This window comes from Chiloscyllium punctatum, chromosome 5 (assembly GCF_047496795.1).
Source record: "Chiloscyllium punctatum isolate Juve2018m chromosome 5, sChiPun1.3, whole genome shotgun sequence".
Lineage (NCBI taxonomy): Eukaryota > Metazoa > Chordata > Chondrichthyes > Orectolobiformes > Hemiscylliidae > Chiloscyllium > Chiloscyllium punctatum.
The window spans coordinates 20737944-20761471 of NC_092743.1; the positions used below are offsets into that span (position 1 = coordinate 20737944).

Sequence of the window (23528 nt, forward strand, 5' to 3'; positions counted from 1 at the left end):
TGTGGAGTTTGCACATTCTCCCTGTGTCTATGTGAGTTTCCTCTGAGTGCTCCAGTTTTCTCCCACAGTCCAAAATGCAGATTAGTTGGATTGACCAAATTAAATTGCCTATAGTGTCCAGGGAGAAGCAGGCTCAGTGGTTAGCCATGGGAAATGTAAGGTTAGAGGGTTAGGGTGGGGGGGGGGGGGGGGGGGGGTCTGGATAGAATGCTCTTTGAAGGGACAGTGTGGATGCAATGGGCTGAATGGCCACAATGTAGTGATTCTATGGCTAGCATTTGAGCAGAGTGCTCCATGGTTTATTCCTTTCTCCCTCATTGACTTATCTAATATCCCCTTCCATATATCTCATAATATTCATCATAGTCACTCCATGTTGTAGTAAGTATCATATTTTAACTGTTCTCGTAAAGTTACCCCACAATAATATTAAATTCTGATTTCAAGACTATTAGAGAGACAACTTCAAGGTTCCAAAATGTCTTTCTCCTAAAATATTATATAACCATAATGCAAAAATCGACACTTAAAATGTAAAGTGTATTTTTAAAATTATTTTATTGGTATGTGGTATGAACGTAGTAAATTACAATATACATTTGTACACATTCATAACGTTTTTGTGCATAGTCAGTAGTATTGGAACTTTCTAAGAATCTTGTCATTCCTTCTATTGAACCATTTGACATACTATGCACATGGGTCAAGTGCACCTCTAAACATTTTGGCTGTTCATTACACGCACTGAGCATTAACATCCCTGTGGGGTGTCCTCCTCAGTTTGTTACCACTGAAACAGCGACTAAAGGAATGGTGCTTTAAGAGGGACAAGTGGTTCTACATAGGACTCTGCCACGGGTACCATTCTGAAAGAGTTACCACCCTGATCCACTATTTTAACCACGGATTTGTTAGAAGTAAAAGGTAAGACTGAATCATCCATTGCATGGAATCATATAACATTGTATGGAAGGGGAGGTATGTGAATAAATAACAGGAATGAAAAAGTACTAGATCAGATGTCATTTATCACATTGTAGAGTAATGGCTTCATGTATATACAATTGCCAAAGTGGCAGTGTCAGTAAGATTACTTCACATGTAAGGCAGAACATTTTTTTATAATAGCGATCTCAATTAGACTTTTAAAAATATCCACTGTGTTTTAAAATCAGAAGAGTTTTTAAGATGATCGACAGGACTAGGAACTTACTTTCAAGAAACCTTTTCTAAATTAACGCAGTAGGTTACACAGTGACCTTTCATCTATAGCACCTGGGTTCAAAGCTGGTCATGATTGATGCTGTGTACAAGTCCTATGTGAAGTGACTTTGAATGAGATAGGCCTACAACTCAGAGTTGTCCTTCAATTAGTATGAATGGTCAATCTCAGAGACAATGTTCATGTTTTTAATTCAACTTTCCTCCACAATAACTGTGTTGCACTCAGGTTAAGTGTACTTCATTGTGCTGAGATGAGAGAGTTTTCACAGGGGTCTCAATCTCCAGAAGCAATAGTTCCACTGAAGGTGTCATCGAATACACTGACAACCTCCAAAGTAGATATCTGAAACTTGGGAATTGTTCCAACTGAACTGCACTGACATTCCCAGCCCCTGAAGATCAAAAACCAAACCATTTTTCCTTCTCCCATCGGTGACACATGTAAGTGTAGTGTGCAGCTGAGAATTGAGCCCAAGAGCTTCGGTCACCTAAGTATTAAGCCTGCACAGTGTATCACCAGTCTGAGTGGAATCCGTTCTAGTCACTGTTACTAAAATCAGGCTGGTTATCCACATCAACTAGATTACCACCCAAGCACTGAAGGTGAATGTTAACTTCATGTTGTTGGAATGTAATTCACTTCCTTCAGCTGAATAAAAAATGCATTTACATAGTTAAACAATGCAAGTAAATTAGGGCAATTGAATGCAGAAGGCATAAAGTCCAATTACCATTAATTGGCTAAAATTGTCAATTACTGTTAAATTACAATCTCATCAGTTGTATTATCTCGAAGAGTTAAATTGAGATTTTTGTTAAAAAATTAGATAAGAGTTCCTCACAGGTAATAGAAAAAAATTGTCATCTAATTAGACTAATGAAAGGTTACATGTCATTAAGTAACCCAGATATCCATTCGTACAATGAGCATGCCTTCTGGAACTAAAATTTCCTAAAATTCTACTATTGCTGCCAACTTTGTTCATGCACATTGAATGCTGTTGCATGATGAAAACTTTATATCGCGTGAGCTCCATATTTAATGATTACACAGACCGTTATTAGAAAATCAGTACAATCACATTGGAAAGAAGGCTCTTATCCTCTCAATCAATCTCAACTGTTAACATCAGCAATAAGTAACTGAACAGAGGTAGCGTTGCACAGACATGTCAGAAAACACAATGTAAAAAATTAATCATCAATAAACACATATAAAGTGGTTAATGTTCTGACATGCACAAAAACACACTGCTTTATATACATTACAGTTTCTACTGCACACTTGGCAGTAGAAACCACTTACAAATGAGAGATTATTAAAAAAATTTTTAGTGTTAAAAATTAAAGCTATATTATGAATTTCTGGAGATAAACTGGAGTATCATTAAAAAGGCAATTTCCACTAATTTATCAGGTCTTTTATTTTGTCCTGTCAAGTGGCCTTTTCTCTAATAATTTACTTTCGTGAAATCATTTCTTCCTTAGGTCAAGCAATGCTGTTTATGGAAATGAATACAAGATCCTCACACACCATTTGGCCTGAGGTAGAGAATGGTCATCCTCTCCTCCAACATGCCTTAGCCCATAGCTCCAGTGGGTAGTCATTACTATGGTAACTGTCCTGATAGTTCACAACAACCGTCCTCATAACCTCTGGTGGCATTGTCAAGTATTACGGGCTGCACACCTGTGCCTACTGATTCCAGGGATCAATACATTTCAACCAGAGCTTAGAATTTAGTTCAAAACCAAGGAATAAGGGCAAAACAGTAACACACTTAATTCACTGCCATTCTTCCCTCACCCACTGGAATGCATGTCTAATATGATGTTAACTGTTAATAATCTAACTGTTTGTCCCACCCTCCTCCCCTCACAGTTCAGTAGCTCACATTACAGTTTACACTGAGAATTAAAGACACTATTCATTATGTTCTGTGATTCGACTCCAGCAATATAAGATAGAAGTTCCACAACCTCAACCGTTGGTTTGTGGCTGCTGCAAATTATTTTCCAAAACCAGCAATGAAATCATCCCTAAAGCATCCTCAACTGAAAACCAATCGATTTTGAGCCTCTGTTACTGTTGCCAGTTTTTCAGTGTTGGAGAACCCACAATCGACTGAAGCCCTAATAATAGCTATAACATATAAAAGGCAATTGATATGAAACATTTAACCACATCCTGTGATGGTGGGGCCAACAACAAAGAGGCACACGAGATATCTCAGAATGCTGTATCTAGGATTCATTTTCATTTCAATATCACTGTTCATCAGTGGGAATAAGGTGGTAATAAACACAAGAAATTACCACAAGTTGCCACCTTTATATTTGACTCAAGTTTGCTTTAAGCAACTGGCCAGAGGCTTCCTGGCTCAAAACAGGAGTCACACATTTGGATTTAAACTGGGGTGCTGAGAGACAATTTGGGTGGTAAAGCAATAATTTTAGTCTTTCACTGGCAAACTACTGCAAATGAAAAAGGTAGATAAGCAATCCTCAAAAGAGGCCACTTAATAAAAAGGCATTTTTGAATATTTCATCATCTCGCATGTTGTCAGTCCCTCTGCAAACACCCTGCACCCTCCATGTATCATCTTCCCTCTTCCCAGGGCTCCTTCCGCTGCAATTCTCTAGTTTGGAGATTCAAAGTTTGGAGGGTGGAACTCTGCTTTTGCTTCTTGTGCAGTTAGTATCATGGGGACAGGAGTGTCTCTGGACTTGTCCATAACATGTATCTGGCCCATAAGATGGTAGTCCTACTGGGACCCTGAACTAGTTGGTCAAGGATTGCGTGATTGGAACCATGCTGTCAATGGATCATCACCATCAAGAGATAGTCCAGGACCAAAGAGATCCAGATACAGCATCAAACGAGGAAGAGCCCAAATTAATCGAGTTAGACAAGCTTCAAAAATCCACTGGCAAAGAATAATGTGCTTTAGTTTAAGCGAAGGCTTAAAATAAGGTACCATTTTTGACACTGGTGCAAAACAGAGAGAACTAAACCCTGGAGCGCTCCCTCCCTTCAGTCAATCTGTCAGTGGCATCCTGTTTTTTAAACTCATTACCCTGCTCCTGACTATCCCTGGGGTCAGAGGTTGCAGCAACGCAATGCAGGGAACTCTGATAGGCAGGATTATCAAGACCAGCCTTCCCAACATCATTTACATGTGGCAAAGGGGTCATGGGGTCACTGAGTTTGGGAGAGGGATTGAGAAGGGGGGGGTGGGGTTCACCATGCTGTCAACAATAAGACATCAATAGAGCTCTTTGCTCAATCTTCCTATCACCCAATTTCAGATAGTTAAATGGAGGAAGACCCAACCCTTTCAGTTGATAAGTTGTGCCACATGAAGGAATACACATTTAAGAATGGAACTTGGATATGAAAGGACTTGAATCAAATTTAGACAAATGCTGTCAGACCACCTTCACATCTCCTTTACAATTTGGAATTCTTAACAGACCATTCAGTAAGAGTCTTTCCACTCTCAGCAGGGACTAACCATCCAACAAGTCTTGTGTTACTAACTAAATTTAATTAGCATATAGAATTCTAATTTTCATCATCAAGCATCAATATAGAAAATAACAGCAAAATTTGTGTCTATACTCCCCTCCTCATAAATAATCATTCGGCACGTGGTAGTTGTAATATATAAAACCCTTGAAAATTCAACCAGCTCTGTCCTTTGAGGTTCCAGGAACAATTTCAGAAAATTCTCCACCATGTGTGCGATACTCTGTTAGTGTGATAGACTGTTTAGAACCATAGAGTCATAACATGGATAACACAGAACAAACAAAAGGATGTGGTGATAAGCTCTACATATGTCCTGTGCACCTACTATATTTAACCATAAGCACAGCATTGCCCTGAGCAAACTCAGTAAAATAGCCCATATTTCTAAGTTCCATCAGTAGGTGAGTTTGTTACAGGGCTATGGTCTAATTCACTTTCTGACAATGGACAGTGGAAAATACCTCTGTTGTAACCTCTCCTGTAGAAAGGGCAGGGTCATATAATGCATACATTCTTACCTGATTGATGTATGTTGACCAACAACACAAACGGGGCCATCAAACTCTTACGGCTGCCTTGGAACTGAATAAACAGCAAACAAGCCCACATTTTCCCTGGGGCAACCAAGGGTAAAAGGCAAAACAAAACCATTAAAGTAATTGTAGCTTCCTCTCCCCACCCACACCCCTTAAAAGTTATCAATCTGCACAACACAGAGCAGGATTTCAAATTCTTTCAACCTCCTCTCTTGCAAAAAGACTTGAGTTTTGAATGCTGGTTGCAATGCCGGTTAACTCCCTAGTTAGTGTACTAAAGCACATATCAAGAGAGACAAAACAATCCATGGTATTCACACACAGACTAAGCGCAGGAACAAGACTAAACCATTTTGCTCTTTGAGCCTATTCCACTGTAGTCAATTAAATCATGCCCAATTCTGTGATCTAAATACAATAAGTGTAGAAGATTAGGGTAATATTGCAATTTTCATGTTAATGCCATTTCCACTCATAAGGCAAATACCACAAGAGAATCTCCTGTGCCCAGGAGATTCTGAATTGTAACAAAGATTAATTCATCGCAGTGTCCCATGGAGGGCAAGTTTCAAAGCAAAAATGGCTCATTCCTTCTTCCACTCTCAATCAGCTTCCTGTCTGTTTTAAAAGCGTAGGGTTTTGTTTCCAACAGATCTGAATCTCTGAATTGAAAAGCAGTGGCTGCAATCCATCATTCTGTACATACACAGAATCTGTAAAGGACACAATACAAAAGTCAAACCTTTACTTTGCTGCAAAACAAATTCCAGTCAGATATGTAACTGAGTCCTGGAGTCACGTTCCGGCAGGAATTCCTTGCTAGTGCAGGTGCAGCTATCAAACTCTCCTTATGTAAAAACTTCCTGCTTGATAGGATGGATGGAATTTGGCACCGGTTCCAGGCGCTGGAAATGGCTGTTTCTTTTTTATTATCAGAGGGAAAAAAACACAACATCTGTCCTGTTTATTCTTTGGCTGTCCTCAGCAGACACCATCGCTCCAAGCAAACCCTTATATGCACCCCCATCAACTAAAAAAAACACAGAAAATAAGACGTAGTTGGTAAATCTTTTGCTTCCACAGTTGTGTGGTCTGGTCAAAAAGACATAATTGTTTAAAAATGCACATTCCTTCAAGGCTGCATTTTTAATGGTTGTGACTGGTGGATCAACTTAGTTCTTTATCACCACCAGATGAGTTTATTGCGAGCTGTTTTATTTGCAACAACTTCGTACTGACTCCAGTCTTCAGAGGTGGCTGACACAGAGAAGAGAAAGCCTTCACAATGGTGAAAATTCCCATTGGTGCTGAGGGTGTCCCATTGAGTGGCAACATGCTTAGCCAGTCCAGTAGGATTGAGACCTCTGAAAGGGTCACCTGTGAAGGCAGTGTCCTGCAGGTAACGATTATCAACAGCTCGAAGCCTTAGACATAGAGGCACCACTGTAAAAATAGCTAGTATTCTCAGGGGGTTCCTGAGGTCACATTCACCAAGACTGTGCCTGGATTATTAAACGGCCCATCACTCTGCAACAAGTAATCTCACAATGTTCTTGGTTTAATGACCCATGTTGCGTTCGGATTTAAATGGTACAAGTCCAGAATGTATGTGTTGAGGTCCAGGCAGCGTTCTCCTGCAAAGATGAAAACACAAAACGTAAATCATGAAATATAAACAGCCAAAGAGAATGTTGCTCGACAGTGCCAACATTTCCAATTTGTTGGTTATATCCATCAGGGTAACTTCCTCTCTGATGAGCCAGTTCAGGATTTTAACTTCTGTTTCACTCTACCGGAGGAAAATAAAACTTCAAGACTAGTGAGTGCTGACTTCCTTTTTGACAGACACTTCTCCTACTCATGGCTCTTCAGTAACCTGCGATCTGAGGCCCTGACTGAGCTGGGAAAGTTATCCCCAGTATCCTGGGAATTATTTATCTGTCAAATTAAATGCTTGAGGAACAAATTATCAAATTGCTGTGTGTGGATTTTTTGCTGCATATAAGTTGGGTCCCCTGCATTATAACACATCTCTGGCTACAAAAACCCTTTTGGCCTGTGGCTGTGAACAGTACAATGTAAATGTAATTTCTTTCTTGCTCAGTATGCTTCTGCTGGAGATTTCTGATAGTGAGTGTCAGTGGGATTTTACTCAATGGGGTACAGCTGATCTCCATTAGCGCACCTAGATGGGTGGCAAGAGTCTCTGAACAATGGCATATCTGGGCTCTTCCTGCTGCCCAACCTGGGAACAATAAAGCTAACAGCTGCACGAACCACTGTGGCTCAGATCAAACTTAGAGCCTTCTGATTGTGAGGCACAGCAGTGCAGCACTTCCGGCAGAATAAGACAACAGCATCGACACAATGGGTCAAATGGCCTTTTTCATTCTACTGAGCAGGAAGGGGAGTATACGATAATCTGAAGAAGAGTCACTGGACTCAAAACAATGCTTTCTCTCCACAGACACTGCTGAGTTTCTTCAGCAATTTACTACTTTGTTTCAATCTTCAGCATCTGAAATTCCTATTTTGACATTACTTAAGTTACTGTTGTTTGAAACCAGATTCTGAAGCTAATATTCCAAGGGTGGGACAACAGGCTTTTTTTTTAAATGAGTGGCGCAGGGTTGGGAGAGAGAAATGGCAATGACATTGATTGACACAAGCAAGAAATTAGACATTACATTCCTCCCACACCCTTCACGTGACAGCAACTTTAAAACAACCTACCTATATTTCCACCAATTTCAAACAAGTGATGGCTCTGTCCATTAACAGGTACTGCAGAATTCGTACTGTGAAGATTTGATAAAAAGCCAAGCTTAATTTAGAATTTGTTGAGGTGTGAACTATCGAATAATTAATCATACTCATTACATATATCAACTCAATACAATGTTTGCTGCAGATCATTTCAGGGAGGAGAAAGTGGGGACTGCAGATGCTGGAGATCAGAGTCGAGAGTGTGGTGCTGGAAAAGCACAGCAGGTCAGGCAGCATCCGAGGAGCAGGAGAATTGACGTTTCGGGCATGAGCCCTTCATGAATCAAGATTCCTGATGAAGAGCTTTTGCCTGAAAAGTTGATTCTTCTGCTCCTTGGATGCTGCTTGACCTGCTGTGCTTTTCCAGCACCACACTCTCGACTGCAGATCATTTCAGGTCAGTTTCCCAGAATATGAAACATATTAGCTTTTTAACATAATTTCAAAAACATTTGAATTTATTTTTCCTTTCATTTAAACTTCACTTTCTTTGTCATTACAGAGCAGAGGAAAGAACACAAGAATGTCCCCCCCGAACATTAACAGTTGCATTTTATGCAGCAAACTATTGGCTGGAGAGGATTCAATAAGCAACATTGGACTGTGGTTAGATTGCACTCCGGAATAATTCCAGACAGTGCTAGCTTCCACATAATCAAAAGGATTGTCACAATCAGGTCAAGAGAGGTGGAGCGGTCTCCCTCTCAGTTGACCAAATAGGCATTTTAAACATTTATTTATCAAGCTCATATGCATTTTAACAGTTTCAAGTACAGTGGCTGTTCACAATACAGATAGATAAGTTTTGTCTAAGTTTGAAAAGGAAATGACCCCTATTGTTCTTTGCAGTCGATAGATTAAATAATGTAATTAAGAAATGTTCCTTCTCACACACGCATTCAGAAATAGGCTACAAGAGGGGAGGGAGTTTAAATAGTTTCACTTCTGGTTTTCCTCTGAAGTCAGTAGCTGTGTGGATTACGTTGAAGATGCTGCTTGTAGTGTTTGGCTGATGAGAAACAGGTAAGTCGCACACTTGCACAACAGCTGGACAGTGTGCGAGAGAAAGGAACCATAAGTTTCTTTTCTCACTGTTACCCATGTGTGGTCTGTCTGACTCTCTAGGGAAAAGAAACATGGTCTACTTTAAAGATAAAAGGGTTAGCTTGCTATCACAGAACCTCCATTCACAAACTAACCAGTTACTAAGTAAGGTCACAGCAAACTGGGAAACCTTCATTCCGGGTCAGTGATTAGATTGAATGGTCTTTAGAGCCCTGTGCTCAAACAGAATCCATTATCCAAAAGGATTAAGTTCAACAGCTCATCTGTCCCACCTGAATGGGCAGATTATGTCTGGCTGTCTGTGCGAACAAAGTGACAGGCTATTCACACTTATTTCAGCTGAATGTCCTGGTGGGCTACTTTCTTTCTGACAGCTTCATAAATTGCAAGGTGGAGTTATGCAACATGCGGCCATTTTAGAAGCTGCTGTTCAGGTCACTTGAGGATACTGCTCCGTCCATTGTTTTAAAATTAATCCAATGGTTCAGCCAACTCAGCAATAAAGTCATTTTTTTGATAACAAGGCGTAGACGCAGTGAAAAAGGTACAAAAATGGATTTTCTTTAAGAATGCCAGAACTGAGATGTTACACCCACCAGGAAAGATTTCAAACAGACTGATTCTTTATTCTAGAAAAGAGAAGACTGAGGGATGACCCATCGTCAAGGTGATGGAAGAGTTGAATTGCATAAACACAGAAAAAGACTTCCAAATATGACCAGAAATAGGAGTCATAAGTCCAATAAGAAATTCAGAAATAAAACAATTTAGTCCGTGAGTTGCCAGACCATGGAACCAGCTAACACTGGGAGTAGTTCAGGCAACTCACCAAAGATGCATTTAAGGTGAAGCTAGACAAACACAGCAGACGGAAGGGAAGAGAGGATGAGATGATGGGGAGAGATGAAGGGTGGGGAAAGACTCAAGTGGAGTATGAATTGTAGTATGAACCAGATTGGACTGAATGGTCTATTGCTATCCTATACATTCTTCATAAGGATTCCTACTCTTTACGGATAACCTCACCTCAATCGACTTGAATTAGAAATCCACTTTGTCCTATCATATGTGCAGGTATATGTGTCAGTTTGATATAGCTGGAAGTCTGAATTAATTATAAAGTGTTGCATTCTCAGTGCTCATGTCTTTCAGACGATACATTGCAATGGCTCCTGCCTGCCTGTTCTGGTAGACGTAGAAGATCCCAGCAATATTGTGTTTATAGAGCACCGTTAATGGAATAAAACATCCTGAGGTGACGCACAGAAGTGGTATAAAACAAAACTTGAAAGAAAGCCGTAGGAAGAGATAGTCGGGCAGATGATGGATCACAAGTTTAGTTGAAGAGACAGGTTTCAAGGGTCACATAACGGAGGAGAGAAATGTAGAAAGAGGACAGGGTTAGGCAGGGAATTCCAAAGTTTAGAGCCTTGGCGGCTCAAGGCAAAATGGTGATGACACTCAAACAGACAGGCATTGGAAGAGCTCAGATATCCTGATGGGTTGTGATTCCGGGTGAAAATACAGAAACAGAGAGGGGTGAGGCCATGGGGGATTTGCGAAAAAGAATGGGAATTTTAAAAATGGAGGTGTTGCTTAACTGAGAATCCATTTGTGACAGGGAGCCTTGTATGAATGAGACTTGGGTGCAGGTCAGGATGTGGAATAAGGAAATGTGAAACAGAGCACGATACACTGAATGGTCTCCTAAGTCGTATTTTTTGATATTGAGTAGGGAGCTCTCCTACTGCTTTGGGTCAAAGAGCATTTCTCATTTGGCATCACCTAAAGAGATTAATTTATTCTCAGTTTCAGACCGTAAGTCAATATGAATTCAATTGCAGTGAAACACGGTCTTTATCCTCCTACTCAGATGTTTCCTAAACATTTGTCATTTGGTCCAGACTTCACGCTGAACGTGCCACTTATGCATTTTTGGGACATTCAGTATTTCTCTCCTGAAGAAGGAAAAAAGTAGGTGAAAGGTTAGGAGGGATTCGATCATTTAAGAGCTCATTGAGTGAGGAAACAGAAGGCTCAAGGGGACAAATGGTCTCTTCCTGCTCCTAATGTGCATGCTTATGTTTTACCAATGAGCTACAAATTAAGACTCATTTTTAGATTGAGATGGTGGCATGCTGATAATGTCACTAGTACCTGTAACTTCCAAATCTCTTTTTTTTGAGTGTTCAATCCAGAGGCCTAAGCCAAAAGATCCAGGGACAAAGGTTCAAATCCTATTTTGCCAGTCCACCACAATAGCAGGTGAACTTTAAATTCAAAGTTTGGGAGAAGATTTGTAGCTCGGGTGCTCACAGGAGCACCCGAACTTTAAATTAAATTGAAGAATCTGGACTCTGTCATGATGCCATGAAGCTACCGTTATGTTTTTAAAAAACTGATCTGGTTCACTAGTGACCCTAAGGAAGGAAGGCTGCCAGCACTATCTGCTCCGGCCTACATGTGACCCTCGGTCAACACCACCATCTTGAGGGCAAGTAGGGAAGGGCAATAAATACTGGCCCAGCTGGCAATGCCCACATTCCATAATGAATCAAACAAAAGTTGGCTCATAACTGGCCCCTTGAATGGCTGAGCAAGCTACTGAGTTAGAGGACAATGAGGGACGGGCGATTTAATGCTGGCCTTGCTGACATCCACATCCCATGAAAAGTCACCATTCATGCATGGAGCCGTTACACCACACGTGTAGGCCATTCAGCCCATCAAATACATTTTTACAAAAAAAAATAAGGTACTCATTGCTTTCTGCCCCAAGAGTTTTTACATTCCTGAAACATCATTTTCTTTTACCCTGTGGAATTGATATTCTTTCCAATCTCAAGGACCCTCCCTCTTCCTGAAGAATGAGGAGCTCAACAGACTCATTCAGGAGAGATGATAGAAAGCTCTTCCACACACAAAGGGTGGTAGATGTTTGGAATGTTCTTCCACAGGAGGCAGTAGATGCAGGATCAGTTGTTAATTCCAGGTCTGAGAGAGATAAATCGTGGTTAAGCAATGGTATTAAGGGATATGGGCCAAAGGCAGGAATTTGGAATTAGGCCAGAGATCAGCCATGCTCTCATTAATTGGTGGAACAAGCTCGAGGGGCTGAATGGACTACTCCTGTTTCTATGTTCCTATAATTCTCTTCTATCTTATCCATGTGGCCATGCTCCATATCACAATGAAACAATGTTGGCTTGGTAACTATCGAATCAATGGACAGCAATCAGTAAAACCTATGAGGAACCTCTGCAGTGGCTAATCCTGCTAACTGAGATTAATCAGAGTGTCTAGTTTGCCGCTGTCACTGAGGTCAGTTAGTTAGAGATTATAGCTGTGCAATCAGGATAATCAATACGAATGACATTCACTGAATAATCAGTACAGAAGTTGTTTTGAACTCGATAGGGTATGCAGCACAGAAATAGGCCAGTCAGCCTCTCCCCTGCACGTCTGTATAACGTTCAACTCAAACATCCTCCTGTCTAACTCTACCAGCATATCTCTGCTTCCTTAGCATGTAGAGCATTCATCTCAACTACTCCCTGTGCCAGCAAGTTATGTAATCGCACCTCTTGTGAGTAAAGAGGTTTTTTTTTCTCAAATTCTGGCTTATATTTCTTGATGACTGTCATACAATAATGGCCTTTCATTTCACTCCTCTCCAGGGGGAAAAAAAAGCAAATTGTACAATTTCCTCCTTGTGCAACAGATGACTACTTGAGTAAAATACTCTATCTGCATTCGATGAACTGAAGTCATAACAATGTGTGCTTTATTCACAACCTTACTATTTCTGACTATACAAATATTGTGGGTTAATCTTTATCTGATTTAGACCAATCATGGCACACAAACTGGAAAATACTTTCTATCAATTAGAGCTTAGCTGGAGTATTGTGTATAGTGTGGGCATCTGTTATGGTGCAGACCAAACTCCCTCAAAACATTATCAAGGAGATAACCTAGACCCTACCTTTTATCTTATTTAAAGGCAAGTGTAAGGCACTGCGTTCCAGATATGATTCGATTGGTCAAATTAGGAGGCTTTAAGCAAAGCACACTTCATTCTTACACCACAGATAAAAGAAAAACAAAAATAAAAATAATTGACACAGCTTTAGCTCTATCGAAATACTTAACAAAATAATATAGATTTTAACCACTACTCATCAACTGTTCCATCAGCAGTATTCCATGAACACATCCTTGGCAAAGGCAAATTCAGCAAAACATATTTGCTCATTTGCTATCTCCTCCAGTCCATGAGAAGGAACATTGACAATGAATCTAGCAGCAGAGAGAGATCTGTATCTAGCAGCTCCAACTTCAAAAAGCCAACTTTAACAACTGAAATCAAAACTAAAACTCTTGGTCTGTGTGAACCTGACTCCACCCACTCCATGCTTCTTTTGTCCAATTTTTTTAAAATCCCGAAGCTATTTATTCTGCTTTTCCATGGAACAGACACCTTGGCACCAGGTTTGCAATACCTCTCCAAGAGAACCAGGACTGAACAAATCCCTCTTAAAAGGCATATTTTGTCAGAGCACCATATTATGGGAAGGACGTGAACACACTGGGGAGATTGCAGACGTGGTTGACAAGGATGGTTCCATGGATGAGGAATTTCAGTTCCGAGGGCAGATTGAAGACATTCCTTGAAGAAAAGCCAGCTAAAAGGGGATCACGAGCAGGCTAGATAGAGTAGATCAGGAGAAACTGTTCCCATTTTCAAAATGAGCAATAACAAAAAGGCACAGATTTAAAGCAATCTGTGAAAGAAACAAGGATGAATTGAGGAAACCCTGTTGTCACTCAGCAAGTAGACAGGGCAGTGCCTACAAGTGTGGTGGAGGCAGGTTTAATTGAGACATTCCGCAGGACATTGGATGATTATTTGGATAGAGATACTGTGGTAAAGGCAGTAGATAGGCAATAGGCAACGATGCCCATTTAACCAACCAGTGCAAGCTTAAATGGGCCAAATGGCCTCCTTCTATGCCATAACACTCCTGTAATTGAGTTATTTAAAATCTTCCAAACATCATTCACGTTGACATAGCTTTTGCTGAGCTCACCTGTTTTCACAATGAAACCGAGCAAGAATGTCACTTGCTTTGGTCTCACTATCCAGCTGAATGGCCATGGAAACCTTTGACAGTTGGGTGGCATAAACACGGATGACTCCCTCAGGTATGTCTGACTGCAATGTAAAAGAGAAAATCATTTTCAAAGCCATGTAATTATTTTCCCATGCTCCTGCAATATCCTTTATGTAAACAGACAACATTCATTCAGGTGTTGTAAGCTGGTTATAAGACAGAGGAGATGGTGGCATTGAGGCAATGTGGAAAAGTAATCCAGAGACCCACACAGTGTCCTGTAGAAATGGGTTCAAATCCCACCATGGCAGCTGGTGGAATTTTAAATTCAATTTAGATTAGATTCCCTACAGTGTGGAAACAGGCCCTTAGGCCCAACAAGTCCACACCGACCCTCCGAAGAGTAACCCACCCAGACCCATTTCCATCTGACTAATGCACCTAACGCTAGGGGCAATTTTAGCATGGACATTTCACCTGCCCTGCACATCTTTGGACTGTGGGAGGAAACCGGAGCACCCGAAGGAAACCCACGCAGACACAGGGAGAATGTGCAAACTCCACACAGACAGTCACCCGAGGCTGGTATTGAACCTGGAACCCTGGTGATGTGAGGCAGCAGTGCTAACCACTAAGCCTCCGTGCCGCCTCAATTTATAAATTGAAATGAAGCTGGTCTTTGTAATAGTAACTGTGGCAACTACCACTGATTGTCTTGGAAACCCTTGTTGCCAACCCTACCTGGCGTGACTCACATGTGACTCCAAATACAATACGATTCTTAACGATCCTCAGGAATCAGTTCAAGGGATATAGATAAGGGAGTTCAGTTAATGCAGTTCATGTGGATTTCAGCACAGCCTTTGACAAGCACCCATTTGGGAGACTGATATCAAAGGTAAAAACACATGGGATCCAGCATAAGTTGGAAATTTAGATCCAAAATTGATTTTGTGGCAGGAGGCAGAGGACGGTGGTATAAGTGTGTGTGACTGGTGTGCAGAGGTGTACCACAGGGACCAGTGATATATTGTTTGCGATATATATAAATGATGCAGGTGAGAACGTATGGGGAGGATGGTAAATAATTTTCCAGATGACAGAGATTGGCCAGGTGGCTGACAGTGAGGAAGATGGTCTTAGGTTACAGGCAGATGGAATGTAACTCTGATACAGGTGAGGTGATGTACTTTGGAAGAATAACAAGACAAGGGAGTACTTAATGAATGGAAGGAGACAAGGATGCTCAGAGGATTTTGAGGTGGGGTTTGTCCACAACTTGCCGAAGGTGGTACAATAGGTTAATAGGGTAGTCATAGGCTTGTCTTTATCAATTGAGACATAGAATAAAGGGGCAGAAAAGTTATGTTAGGACTGTACAAAACTTTGGTTAGGCCCCAGTGGGGTATTGTTCATAATTCTGGTCACCACACTACAGGAAGGATGTGATTGAACTGGAGAGGCTGCAGAGGAGATTCACCAGGACATTGCTTGGGATGGAGAACTTCAAAATGGAGAGAGGCTGGACAGACTCGAGTTGTTTTCTTTGGAGCAGAGAAAGCGAAGTGGGGACCAGATAGAAGTGTATAAGATTATGAGAGAGATGGAAAGGGTAAATAAAAGGCAGCTCTTCCCCCTGAGTTAGAAAGGCAATATCAAGAGAACACACTTTTAAGGCAGAAGGCTTAGAGTGGTCTTGAGGAACACTTTTTCACCCAACGAGTTATAGGGGTGTGGACTGCACTGTCTGGGTGGGTGGCTGAGGTGGGTAACCTCACAACCTTTACAAAAAGGTGTCATAACTAATGGGCCTAGTGGGACTACTGTAGAATTGGTATATCTTTGATGGTATAGACCGAAGGACTGAAGGGCCATGTCCATACTATATAATCTATGATTCCAAGAAATGCTGACCTTACCTGTGAACCCATATGAAATAATTAAGAAAACAAAATTACCTAATTAATATGTGCCAAATTGACCTGGTACTAATAGATACATAGAAAGAAAAGTAAAAATATCACGTTCGTAAGATCATAGCTTGAGCATTGTGGACATCTCTGGTCATCATATACAAGGAAAAACAACGTCTTTTAAAAGAAGATACATCAGGATGTTACCAGGCAAAGGACAAAGGTTAAGAGGTAGCCTAATAGATATATTCAAGTTGACAGAACTATGCCCATTGATGAATGAGTCAATAACCACAGATTTCAAACCATTGACAAAACATCTTGAGGGTTGAGGCCTGCCCTTTCAAAGAGCCGACAGAGGCACAATGGCTTCCTTCCGTACTGTAAGGTTTGATTATTTTATGAAAGAAGAGAAAGGAATATTGCCAAGCCAATGGCAAGGCACAGGAATGTACCTTCAAACAGAGTCCCAAAGTAGATGGACAGGAGTTCACACCTGGGACCTCCCACAAGGCCGGCTCCTGGTTTCGGTTGCGTCCTCGGGGTGAGGAACCAGGTGAGGGTGAGCCATTTCCCCTGAAGGTTGGAGGGAAGAAAAATGAAGACGTGTTCAACCACGTCACTCTGGTCCGTCTTCGATTCTCACTTTCGTTCATCTTCCGCACCTGGGCGATCATAAAGGGCGGGATCTGCAAAAGACAAGTATAAAACTGCAGTCATTATTGCTGGAAGACATAACGGCCCAGAGAGATTTCTCTCAAAGTAGCAATGAGGCCAGTGATGCTCAGTCATTTTGAAACTAGCAAATGGAACAATGATTTCAGATGAAGGACTGAGGTGCAGCTAAACTTAAATTTCCAAACTTCATTGTCAGAGACACCACACTCAGAACTACAGAACTGTTTTACAGCGCAGGAGGTGGCTATTTGGCCAATTGTGCCTGTAACTGCCCTTCAAAAATGAATTGAATTGAATTTGTTGTCACGTGTACCGAGGCACAGTGAAAAGCTTTGTCATTATCGAGTTGACGAGTTATTATCTAGTGCCCATGTCCTGCTTTTGCCCCCATACCCTTGCAAACAATTTCCTTTTAAATAAGCATCCAATGCCTATTTGTATAACTCAAACCCTCCATTCCCAGAACCATCCTGGTAAATCTTTTCTGAACCCTCTCCACTTTAACAATATCCTTCCTACAACAGGGCTGTCAGAACTGCACACAGTACTTTAGAATAGGCCTCACCAACGTCCAGTAAAACCTCAACATGACATCCCATCTACTTGACACGATCCAGGACAAAGCAGCCTGTTTGATCAGCACCCCATCCATCAGATTCAATACCCGCCACTGACTCAGAGTGACAGTTGTGTGTACCATCTGCAGGATGCACAGCAGTAGCAAGGCTCCTAGCATAGCACTTTCCAAATCCACAATCCTTACCACCAAGAGGAACAATGGCTGGTAAGCTCCCCAACAACCAACTAACCATCTTGACATGGAAATAAATGGCCGCTCTTTCAGGGTCGCTAGGTCAAAATCCTAGAACGCCCTCTCTAACAGCACCACGGATGCGTCTACACTCCAAAGACTGCAGTGTTTAAAGTGACATCTCATCTACAAGGACAATTAGAGATAAGAAATATGTGTTGGCCCAGCCAGTGATATCCACAAACAAATAAATAACAAAACCATTTTGCTGAGTGACATAACCAGATTAATGGGCCAAAAGTCCTATTTCGTTCGCTCTTGGATTCACCCAATCCAGCAGTAAAAATGCACTTTCAAGTCAAAGAAGCTATATAATTTTGTACAGCAATCAGATTAAATTATTCAATTGTTACTAAATTGATAATTCTCCAACATTGCCCTTAGGTTTGCAGGAATGAAATATGAACATCCAGAATAATACACACAGCAAACCAGGAGGAGAATCACAGGTGTTTGAAAATAATTAGCTGTGTTTCTTCCCACATTATTTGGACATTTATCAGCACCTGCCTACATCAGTCAGAAAGTGAACTGCCACTTCATTATCCCTATTGGATGGGGATTGATTGGGTTGGTTGGCTAGACAGCTGGTTTGTGACACAGAATGATGCCAACAGAGCAGGTTCAAATCCCACACTGACTGAGGTCGCCACAAAGATCCTTTCCTTTCAACCTCACCTCTCATCTGAGGAGTGGTGACCCTTAGGTTAAACTCACCACCAATCCTCTGTCTCTCTCTCTCTCTCTCTTACGAGAGAGCTGCCCTATGGGACAATGGAAACTTTCCTTTACCCAATACTTCACTGCCAGTCAATAATCTTTATTCCTGGGTCCCACTTCTTGTTTTGCTTGCTGGTCGTCAAAATAAGGTTTAAAAGAGGTCTTGAAAACGCAATTATATTTTGCCCCTATTAAGTTTCTCTTGCTTTGATCACACCAGTATCCTGAAAATTAGTGTTTAATTCCTGGATGTTCTAAGGCATTGCCCCAGCATTGGCAAAACCCGACCAGGATTTCGACTTGCATGTGAATTCCTGGCTGGCTTGAAAGAGACTGAAAAGAAGTAGTGAAGAGTGCTGTCGGTTCACTCACAGTCCACAGGATGTCCTGGTATTTGATGAGAAGCTGCACGATGTTGGCAGCTTTGGTAGCGGCCTCTGCCTCTAAGTGGTTTCCACTCCTCCCTTTGCACATGAAGAGATTCGGGGCGACAATCATGGAGACATTCCAGAGGCTCATTCGGTTTTTGGCTTCGTTCGCTACGACCTTGCTGAGATATTCCAAGAAAGCCTGGAGGAGAGGGAGTGGGGGTTGGGATAGAGAAGGGGTTCAATTCAATGGTAATGAACATTCCTCTTGGAACTTGCCACTTCTTGGTTTATGTAAAAGAAATATAAATTTGCGTTCCTAGTTTTACACTATTTTCAGAGGATCTGGGTGCCATACTGCTTTCAACATTTATAAACAGTGTACTGGGAATAGATTTTGTACGACATACTCTTGGCTTATGAAATGAAATTATAACACTCTGATTAAGGAATTTTGGACCAACTGTGAATGAACTGTGGAACAGCAAAGGAATATTAACTGAAATTTTCTTTCAGATTAGATTCCCTACAATGTGGAAACAGGCCCTTCGGCCCACAAGTCCACACCAACCCTCTGAAGAATAACCCACTCAGACTCATTTCCTTACACTTACTCCTGAATAATGCATCTTACACAATGGGCAATTTAGCATGGCCAATCCACCTAACCTGCACATCTTTGGACTGTGGGAGGAAACCAGAGTGCCCGGAGGAAACCCACGCAGACACGGGGGTAAGGTGACAGTCACCCGAGGCTGGCATTGAACCCGGGTCGCTGCCACTATGAGGCAGCAGTGCTAACCACCGAGCCACCATGCTCACTTTCTAATACTAAGCTACTTTTCAATCCTGCCAACTAACGAGACCTTCACTTTGCTGGTATCGCGTTGGGCTGCTCACATCGCAGAGGACAGAGTCCAAGCCTGTGCAGCTCTGTGAGTGACCCAAATAGTCCCACTCCCTTTCTCCACTCTACTAACAGGTATGGGACACGGGGCGGCACGGTGGCTCAGTGTTTAGCACTGCTGCCTCATAGCGTCAGGAACCTGGGTTTAATTCCAGCCTCAGGAGACTGTGTGGAGTGTGCACGTTCTCCTTGTGTCTGTGCAGGTTTCCTCTGAGTGTTCCAGTTTCCTCCCGCAATCCAAAGATGTGCGGGTCAGGTAAACTGGCCATGCTAAATTCCCCATAGTGTTCAGGGATGTGTTAGTTAGGGGTGAATATAGAGTAATTGGTTAGGGGAATGGGTTTGGGTGCGTTACTCTTCAGCGTGTCAGTGTGGACTTGTTGGGCCAAAGGGTCTGTTTCCACACTGTAGAGATTCTATGATTCTATATTATGTTGCTGCCAAGAATTATATTCAAAATACAGGAGGGTCATCAATTCTCAGTGGGTGCTGGATTACTTGAAGGGTGAGTGATATTTTTACTAACCACAGAACATTTATATGTTGCCACTGAAAAGGACATGGATCAAGTTGTAGCTAGCAACTGAATCAAAGTGAGAAATTAGATGCATATGATGTTTTGAGACAACTGAGATTGGAATAACTTGCTTCAACTCAGTAATCACTGGCTGAGTGAACATTTATGGCCTATCCCTAATTGTTATTTAAACAAAGTGGTTTGTTAAATCCATTCAGAAGGGAGTTACCCATATTACTGCATCTGGTCCTTACCTAGTTGAGCCTGGCTTGTTACAACATCCAACAGTGATTAGGCTAACTTCTGATTCTAGATTGACACTGAATTCAAATTTCACCAACTCCCATGGTGGTAATTGAACCTACATCCTTGGTATTAGTCTGGGTCCAATGGATTACTGATCCAGTGACAATACCACCCTACACCACTGATCCATATTCTTGAGGAGATGACGGTAAGCCACCTTCTTAATCCTTGGTGCAAACTGAGTGACTTTCTGAGCTCTTCAGTCAACCATGTTGCTGTGGGCCTGGAGTCACGCATAAGGCAGAGTTTTGAATGACAGTCCAAAAACTTCACAGGGACATTTCTGACAACGTTCCTACTGTTTCTCCAGAACAGGGAGTTAGTGCTGTAATTGGTGTGTGTGTGGGCCCTCAGACCAACTCCATAGCACAAAGCTGCAAGAGATTGAGACCAACATTTTATCTAAATGAACTGAATTTAAGTTATCCAGTGTGCTGTGGTGGGACATGAATTCCTGATTTGATCATTACTCCCCAGACTCTGGATTACTGGCCCAGTAACACAACCACTACTGAATATTGTGACTTTCTTTTCTAAAATCTGTTAATGGGGTGCCCATCCCTCATTGCCCTTAAGTGGAGTATCCTGCTGGGTAGTTAAGTCAACTACTGATATATTCTGCTGTTCACCTTCTTCAGCTGAGCATCAACTAAGGTCAAACTCTTCCCCTTTCAGTCATGCATACCTTGATAGTGTCTCTATTGGGATCAGGCAGTAACATGATAATAAGATGCAGAGCTTGTATCTGCAACTTGATTGGTGAGATATCTGAAACCAAAACAAAAGATGATTGTTCAGATGCAAAACATCATTTTATGCATAAACAGAAAGGAAAACTTGTTATTTAGGAATGAAGTTAATGTCCCAACTATCTCCCACAGGGTGTAAGAGATCCCACGCTAAGTCAAGGTAAAGTCGCCATAGTCTTACCAAACCACAAGGCTACTCTCTCATTCGCGAGAGATAACCAGTGGTGTTCAACATGACATCATGCACCTTCAGGCAAGGGAGGGGTTGAGAAGGAGTGTCCTCCTTGATAACCTCAGACATTGTGGGAAGTGAACCCACGCTGTTGGCATCACTCTTCATTGCAAGACAGCCCTCCAGCCAACTGAGCTAACCAACTACGTTACTGTTTCAAAGAAACACTTTCCAGTGTCCTAGCAATTCTTATCCCCTCAGGCGACTGTCTGTGCGGAGTTTCCACATTGTCCCCCTGTCTACGTGGATTTTGTTCAGGGTGCTCCAGTTTCCTCCCACAGTCCAAGGATGTGTAGTGTATGTGGACTGGCTAAATTGTCACTCGACACTAATTATGAGATTAGCATCCAATTAAAATTAAATTACTGTACACATCATTCAACAAGCCACAACGTTTTCAATGACTGGGATTAACAGTCTTAAAACGCACAGTTTTGGTAGTTCAGTCATTTCCAATTGATAGCACACTGTGGGGGTTTCAACGGGGCACACAATGTGATCACACAGAATCACAAGCAACTTTGTACATGTAATCACATATAGACAGGTTCCAAAAGTAATCGGCTATGAAGGAGTAACACTTTGCAATAGTAATGACAGTTAATATTCCACCAAAGTCCTGGCCATGATGTCTGTAACTGACAGACAGGGGAAAAAAAGCACAAAGTAGGGTGAAATGCAAACTTGTCCAAGTTTCAAACATCAATATACAGGTTGTTCTGCTATAATGCGTGTTTCGCTAAAAGCAAATTTGTTGTAACGCGATTGATGAACTGGGGACACTGTTTCAAAAGCGCCAACTTTTAAAAAGTGTCTTGGCTGTAACCCAATTACATTGCTAACATTTTAAGCGCTTTTTTAAAGCGTGATTTTTCTGTAATGATGGTTTGCGCAAGAATACAACCATCGCGTTAAAGAAGAACTACCTGTATCGTTGATTGCGGGGCGGGGGAGGAAGAATACTTATGTGTGAGCACGTCTGCAAGGATAAATACACGTCACAAAAGATGTAAAAATGATACAAATATACTGAAGTTAACAAAGTCCTACTTTGCACAGCGACAAATGCTGGAAGGTATTCCGCAGTCAGTAAAGGGTAAGGCAGTTCTCGGATGAAGGTCTTCAGCAGGCATGCAACATCATTGTGATGGATTTGGTCCCAGTCAAAGGTGTCATTGTAAAATTTTGCCTCCAACTCTTGTCGATAATTCTGTAAATGAAAGTTACATCAGTTTGAATCCCACTCATCTTGTGGGTTTAACAGCATGTTTTGGTAGGACAGGTGATATGCTAGTTTTAAATTAATAAACGCGTAGCCAAGGTTGCCAGAACTTAATATTGAATGCTACATAGGATGGCCACAAAGTAAATCCTATCTTTGGTGAAGGATATCATATAGGAAGAAGATGCACGTGTTTCCTACCCATAATTAAACTGAACCAGAATGAGTTTGGGTCCTTAAATGAATGAACTATAACTGAACTGATCTGATGGGCAGAATGGCCTATCCATGTTGCTAATGTTCTTCTGTAATATCTGCTATCATACATAATTATTTTAAACATCTTTTTAAAATTCCCGTATAGCAATGGAGAAACATTGGTGTTAAGGAACATTATTATTTTAATTTCAATTTTCTTTTCTTCAGTAATACTTATCCTTCAGTTCATGAAATATAATTTTACACTAAATATTTAAAAGCAAATCATTTGCATTCCTCGTCATTGAAGGCAGACAGAATAACCCACTTAATAAATTCCACTTTGAACATCCATAGTGTCATTCAGCACGGAAACAGACACTTCAGTCCAATTCATTCATGTCAACCAAGTTTCCCAAACTAAACTATTCCCAATTGGCTGCATTTGGCCCATATCCTTCTAAACCCTTCCTATTCATGTACCTGTACATTTTTTTTTAAAATGGTGTAACTGTACCTGCATCTACCACTTCCTCTGGCAGTTCATTTCACATATGAACCCTCAGGTCTGTTTTAAATTTGTCTTCTCTAAAAATATGCCCTCAGATTTTGAACTCCCCCCACCTCAGGGAAAATATTTTCATTATTGATCTTATCTATGCCTCTCTTT

At 41.4% G+C, this 23528-nt stretch overlaps 1 protein-coding gene across 8 annotated transcripts in view; it reads right to left on the reverse strand.

Moving 5' to 3' along the window:
* Nucleotides 1-541: 541 nt before the first annotated feature.
* arhgap28 (Rho GTPase activating protein 28) overlaps nucleotides 542-23528 on the reverse strand; it is a 165018-nt gene continuing 142031 nt past the window's right edge. For 7 of the 8 annotated variants that reach the window (XM_072569886.1, XM_072569887.1, XM_072569894.1 and 4 more), the window contains 7 exons: nucleotides 22489-22648; nucleotides 21143-21225; nucleotides 18732-18929; nucleotides 16606-16839; nucleotides 14214-14338; nucleotides 8026-8090; nucleotides 542-6926 (listed from right to left, as the gene is read on the reverse strand). In XM_072569886.1, the coding sequence (XP_072425987.1) occupies nucleotides 6835-6926; nucleotides 8026-8090; nucleotides 14214-14338; nucleotides 16606-16839; nucleotides 18732-18929; nucleotides 21143-21225; nucleotides 22489-22648 (957 nt within the window). In that variant the 3' untranslated portion in view covers nucleotides 542-6834. The remainder of the gene's footprint in view (nucleotides 6927-8025; nucleotides 8091-14213; nucleotides 14339-16605; nucleotides 16840-18731; nucleotides 18930-21142; nucleotides 21226-22488; nucleotides 22649-23528) is intronic. The other variant, XM_072569888.1, reaches the window with a different exon arrangement.